This window comes from Cuculus canorus, chromosome 27, assembly GCF_017976375.1.
Source record: "Cuculus canorus isolate bCucCan1 chromosome 27, bCucCan1.pri, whole genome shotgun sequence".
Classification (NCBI taxonomy): domain Eukaryota; kingdom Metazoa; phylum Chordata; class Aves; order Cuculiformes; family Cuculidae; genus Cuculus; species Cuculus canorus.
In genome coordinates, this window is record NC_071427.1 from 1,221,040 (window position 1) to 1,227,181 (window position 6,142).

The 6,142-nt window shown below is 54.6% G+C and overlaps 1 protein-coding gene across 1 annotated transcript; it reads right to left on the reverse strand.

Annotated features, from left to right (window-relative positions):
• Positions 1–1,762: 1,762 nt before the first annotated feature.
• On the reverse strand, positions 1,763–4,777 carry RPL36 (ribosomal protein L36). The gene is made up of 4 exons (XM_054050191.1): positions 4,714–4,777; positions 4,549–4,643; positions 2,472–2,606; positions 1,763–1,899 (listed from the first exon to the last, which is right to left on the reverse strand). Exons 2-4 carry the CDS (start codon positions 4,639–4,641, stop codon positions 1,810–1,812), a joined length of 318 nt encoding a protein of 105 aa, XP_053906166.1. The 5' UTR covers positions 4,642–4,643; positions 4,714–4,777; the 3' UTR covers positions 1,763–1,809.
• Between the last annotated feature and the right edge of the window lie 1,365 nt (positions 4,778–6,142).

Sequence of the window (6,142 nt, forward strand, 5' to 3'; positions counted from 1 at the left end):
CTTGTCTCATAACGAAAGCTTATCATAGAATCATAGAATAGTTTGGGGTCCTAGGGGTCCTTCCCTAGGAACGAGCACTTGGAGGTGACATGGCTCTGGATGCTGCAAGGATCATAGAATCATAGAAGTTTGGGTTGGAAGGGACCTTAAAGATGATCTGGTTCCAACCCCCTGCCATGGGCAGGGACATCCCACTGGCTCAGGCTGCCCAAGGCCCATCCAACCTGGCCTTGAACACCTCCAGGGATGGGGCAGACACAGCTTCCCTGGGCAACCTGGGCCGCTGTCTCACCACTCTCATGGGGAAGAAATTCTTCCTAATATCAAGCCTAAATCTGCCTAATGTCCAGTTTGTACCCACCCGTTCCCCCTTGTCCTGTCACCACAAATCTTTATCAACAGCCCCTCTCCAGCTTTCCTGTAGACCCTTCAGGTACTGGAAGGTCACTATAAGATCTCCTGGGAGCCTTCTCCAGGCTGAACAACCCCAACTCTCTCAGCCTGTCCTCTCAGGGAAGGTGCTCCAGCCCTCCGATCATCTTTGTAGCCTCCTCTGAGCCTGTTCCAACAGCTCCATCTCCTTCTTACATTGAGGATTCCAGACCTGGGCATAGTATTCCAGATAAGGTCTCCCAAGAGAGGAACAGAGGGGCAGAATCCCCTCCCTCCCTGCTGGCCACACTGCTTTGGATGCAGCCCAGGACACGGTTGGTTTCTGGGCTGTGAGCGCACGTTGCCAACTCATGTTGAGCGTCTCATCCACCAGCACCCCAAGTCTTTCTCTGCAGGGCTGCTCTGTCACATCATCGCTGTCACTGTACAGCTGAGCACCTGCCTGTGGAAACATAACTCCACAGCCAGAGCTGCAGCCATAACCCACGTGCACAGTGTTCCCCAAGGACTGGTGGCTGAGCTGCTCTCTGAACTTCTCCGTCTCAAGGTGGAAGCTGCACTGGGTTGGAGGGGAAACTAAACTTCTAGTACAGTGCAGCAGAGGAAGTGTGTTCCACTGCCCCGGGACATGGATCTCCTCCAGATTAAATCCCACCAGCAATGCCAGTCTTAGAAAGTGCAGGCCTGAACAGAGAGTGCTGTGCTCAGCACAGGCTGCCTGCTGGGCTCACCAAGTGAAAAGCAGCACAGCATTTTGTAGCGTGACTTTTATACACCAGAAACCACGAGCTTGGGCCAGAGAACCCCAGGAGTTGGTCATATGGCAAACGCTGAGAAAACTGGATATAAATAGGATAGTTAGAGTGAGTGGAGCTGAAATGTGCTTGTGCAGGAAGAGCAGCCCTTGTCCTGTCTCCCAGCAAGGGGCCTGTGGTAGAGAATAAATCATCCTGCCAAAATTCAGGGAGCTCCTCCTGACTGTGGTTCTCTCCCATGACATGGGGCAGAACACAGGGCGCCAACGGAGGGGAACGCAAGAGCAGGGAGAGCGCAGGCAGCTGCAGCCCCTGCAGAAGGAGCGCAAAGCTGTGACTATTTTGAACTACCAGTTTTTGCCCAGAGTTCGATCCTAGCACTGGAGTGAGCCAGGAGGCAGAAGGAATTGCAGGCCTAGCTACTGCAATGCCCTTCCGTCCTGAAAACAGCTCACGCTGGAGGATTGCCCCTCTGGAATGTCTCAAGCACCAGTATCAGACCTACTGGAACCCTACTGGCGTCACCAGCTGGAGGTGAAATAAAACAGCAAGGCGAGCTCTGGGCGAATGCAGAGATCCGCAGGCTGAGGCAGAGGGAGCAGCCGCACTCACTGCACTGTTTGAGAAAGGACTTTATTAATAGAGTTGCAGACTGCACCCCTCAGTCCTTCTTCGCCGCAGCTTTCCTCATGGCTGCCAGAACGTTGCTGAGTTCTTCCCGCTTCCGCTTGGCCCGAATGTGAGTGCCGACCTGCAGGGAGAGAGTGGTGTAGGCAGCACGCATCCCAACAGAGAACGGGTAAACTCCTGGTGGCTCAGGCGTACTCTGAGGATGCTGTACTGGAGAAGCAGGCAGGATGATGGAGTCCTGCTAAACATAGACTCTTAAGGCGCCCAACCTGCCTGGCCAGCTGGAACTCCTTGCCAGGGCCGCAGTGGCACTGCTCCAGTTACCTGAGCTGAGGCAAGAGCTGCTTCCAGCTCTGGCAGCCGCCTTGGTGAGCCCCTCTCACGCCCTAGGCTAGTGGTGCCCAGCCGCTATCAGCACCGCTCTCCTCTGCCCATCATGTCTGCAAAGCCAGCACCGCAGGGCCAGACCTCCACATCCATCTCCTGCCTCCATGTCCACCTCCGGCCTCCACATCAAACATCTCCCACCCAACCCAAGCAGCCCCTCTGCTCCCTCAGATCGGGCCAACAGTTTCCCAAACTACTGAAAAACTAAGAGAATTAAAGAGCACGGCACCCCGAGGGAAGGGCAGGGAATAAAATGAACTAGAGCAGAGTTCCTGCCATCCTCACACCGATGGCAGATCAACATACCCGTTTCTTTATGAACTTCAGGGCACGTTTGTCTTTGGAAACTTTCAACAGCTCCATGGCGCGTCTCTCGTAGGGTGCGAAGCCGCAGACTTCCCTGATCATGTCTCGCACAAACTTGGTGTGTTTGGTCAGGCGCTACAAGAAACAGAAAACACATGGATTGTGATGGATGCAGGCGCCGCTGTCCCCAGCCGGGGCTGCACGAGGCTGTGGCAAACGGGGCTCCTCCCAATCACCCATCCCAAGGGAGGATCCCTGGGCCGGCAGCACACGGATCTCGATGGGACCTGCCAGGCTGTTCTCATTTCACCACAGCACCGAGTCTTTCACACATTTACATGCACTCACATCGTTAGAGAAAGTACTCGCTATCTGCGTGTGCATGACGTACATCTGAAACACTGCACCTGAACACAATGTCTCATCTCAGTGGGCAGAGATGCAAAATGAATCCAGCTCTCACACGAACACACGCAATCCTTGAACCAGGATAACTCCCAGGATCTGCCACCACTGGGCAGTTTGGGGGACATCTGTTGTGGCTTCCAGGAAGGGGACTATGAGGGACTGCAGAAGTCGCCCAGACCATTTTCTCTTTCATTGCTGATTCAGTTTCATCCAGGGTTGAAATGCATCCACCCGAGCCTTCCATCCCAGCCTGCTCCATCACTGCGTCCCTGTCACCAGCCAGTTCGCTCCACGTGCAGCTCTGATGCTTCCCGCTCTCTGTGTGGCAGCACCTGCCCACAGGTTTCCTGTCAGTCCCAACTCCCCCACCCAAAATGCGGATGGAACAGACTGAGTCCCACACCCCGCAGCCCCCAAAGCCCTCACCTCCTGCCAGTTTCAGGTACAAGAAGTAGTTCCTATTATAAAAAGTGGAATATATTTGATTTAAGGTAAAGTAGATTTAAGGTAAAGTAGAATTAAGTTTTATCTAATTGTATTTTTTGAAAGTTAGACACAATGTTCCTCTGATAGCATATTTTCTTTCAAGCAGTATTTTTTCCAGACACTGTTCATTCTCTGGAGATGATAACATCTTGTGTTCAGTGTGAGCTGTGCTGAACAGAGGTGTCTTCTGTAATCCCCTCTATTTAGTGTTTCCCTATCTCTACTGCAAGGTCAGACAGAGCTGGAGACAGCTCCAAATTAGCAGATTTGACTCTTGTCAAGTTCATAATAACATTAAAATTAGATCCTGGAAAATAACAGAACATGCATAAGCTTTCTGTGAAAATTTATACACATGCACATAAGTGGGAAACCTGTCGCAGCTCTTGTCTTGCTGCACACACTCGATGGAGATCACTGCCTCGTGTTGCCCAGGCCTGAGAAAGGACACTCCCTTCCTAAAACTCAAAACTGAGTTACTGGCTGGACATGAAGCAGCAGTGGCCCAGGTGGCCGAGAAGGCCACTGGTATCCTGGCCTGGATCAGGAACAGGGTGGCCAGCAGGAGCAGGGGAGGGACTGTGCCCCTGGACTCGGCACTGGTGAGGCTGCACCTCGAATCCTGGGTTCAGGTTTGGGCCCCTCAGTACAAGAAGGACATTGAGGGGCTGGAGCTGGGGAATGGTCTGGAGAACAAGGGTGATGAGAGGCGGCTGAGGGAGCTGGGGATGTTTATCCTGGAGAAAAGGAACTGAGAAGAGACCTTATCACTGTCCACAGCTGCCTGAAAGGACGTTGTGGTGAGATGGGTGTTGGTCTCTTCTCCCAAGTGACAGCGACAGGACGAGAGGGAATGGCCTCAGGCTGCGCCGCGGGAGATTCAGACTGGATATCAGGAAAAACGCCTTCACCATAAGGGTCCTCAGGCCCTGGCGGAGGCTCCCGGGGCGGCGGGGGAGATCCCCATCCCCGGAGAGGTTTCGACGCCGGGCAGACGGGGCGCGGTTTAGCGGGGACAGGGACGGCTGGACTCGGCGATCTCAAAGCTCTTTTCCAACCGAGCGATTCTATGACTCTTTAAGAGTTTATTTACCGGCGCTTTCTGCATCGGGGCCGGTAAAGCAGCCGCAGCAGCGGCCCCACACGGGCCCCGGCGCCCCCGGCCCCGCTCGCCTCTACTCACCCCGCGGCGGCGGCACTGCCTGGGCTTGGACACGTTCTTGGTCACCTTGTAGCCCTTGTTGAGGCCAACGGCCATGGGGTAGCGGATCGCCATGGCTGCGGGGAGAGACAGCGGTCAGGATGGACGCGGATGGACGCAGACTTCCCCCCACCGCCCGGCGCTCACCTCCCGCCCCGCTGATGGCGCCGCACCGGAAGGGCCGAAAGCGCGCGAGGGGCGCCGGGAGGAGGGGGGCGGGGGGGGGCGCCCTCTGGCGGCGGGAGGAGCGCGGGCGCGGCGGGGGGAGGGCACGGCGCTACCGGGCAGCAGGGAGCGAGAGAGCCGTGGGACAGTTGGGGTTGGAAGGAACCTTAAAGATCATCCAGATCCACCCCCCCTGCCATGGGCAGGGACATCCCACTGGCTCAGGCTGCCCAAGGCCCATCCAACCTGGCCTTGAACACCTCCAGGGATGGGGCAGCCACAGCTTCCCTGGGCAACCTGGGCCGCTGTCTCACTACTCTCATGGGGAAGAAATTCCTCCTTACAACAAGCCTGAATCTGCCCCTCTCCAGTTTATACCCGTTCCCCCTCGTCCTATCCCCACAAGCCTTTATGAACAGCCCCTCTCCAGCCTTCCTGGAGCCCCTTCAGATACTGGAAGGTCGCTCTAAGATCTCCTCTGAGCCTTCTCCAGGCTGAACAACCCCAACTCTCTCAGCCTGTCCTTGTAGGGAAGGTGCTCCAGCCCTCGGATCATCTTTGTAGCCACCTCTGGACCCATTCCAACAGCTCCATCTCCTTCTTATGTTGAGGATTCCAGGACTGGACACAGTACTCCAGGTGAAGTCTCACAAGAGAGGAACAGAGGGGCAGAATCCCCTCCCTCCCTGCTGGCCACGCTGCTTTGGATGAGGAATCAATGAATCCCCTGGCTGGAAAAGAGCTTTGAGATCATAGGATCATAGAATCACCAGGTTTGAAAAAGCCTCCAGGATCATTGAGTCCAACCATTCCTATCTGCCACTAAACCATAGAATCACCAGGTTGGAAAGGACCCACTGGATCATTGAGTCCAACCATTCCTAACACTCCCTAAACCATGTCCCTCAGCACTTCATCAACCCGTTCCTTAAACACCTCCAGGGAAGACGACTCGACCCCCTCCCTGGGCAGCCTCTGCCAGGGCCCAATGAGCCTTTCTACGAAAAATTTATTCCTGATATCCAGCCTGACCCTCCCCTGGCGCAGCTTGAGGCCATTCCCCTTGTCCTGTCCTCTGTCACTTGGGAGAAGAGCCCAGCTCCCTCCTCTCCACAACCTCCTTTCAGGTAATTGTAGAGAGCAATGAGGTCTGAGCAGCCACCACTGCTCTGGGCAACCTGTTCCAGGGCCTCTTCATCCTCACAGCAAAACATTTCTACCTGAGATCTCATCTCAATCTCCCCTCTTTCAGCTGAAAACCGTTCCCCCTTGTCCTATCCCTGCACTCCCCTGGTTTAGTTCCTTAAAAGAGGAAATACTGAATTGACAATATAAATGTCATTGAAAAATTGAAAATATTGAATTTTTAAGCAAATTACAGATTTTACATCTCCAGGCCTGCTCTTCACGG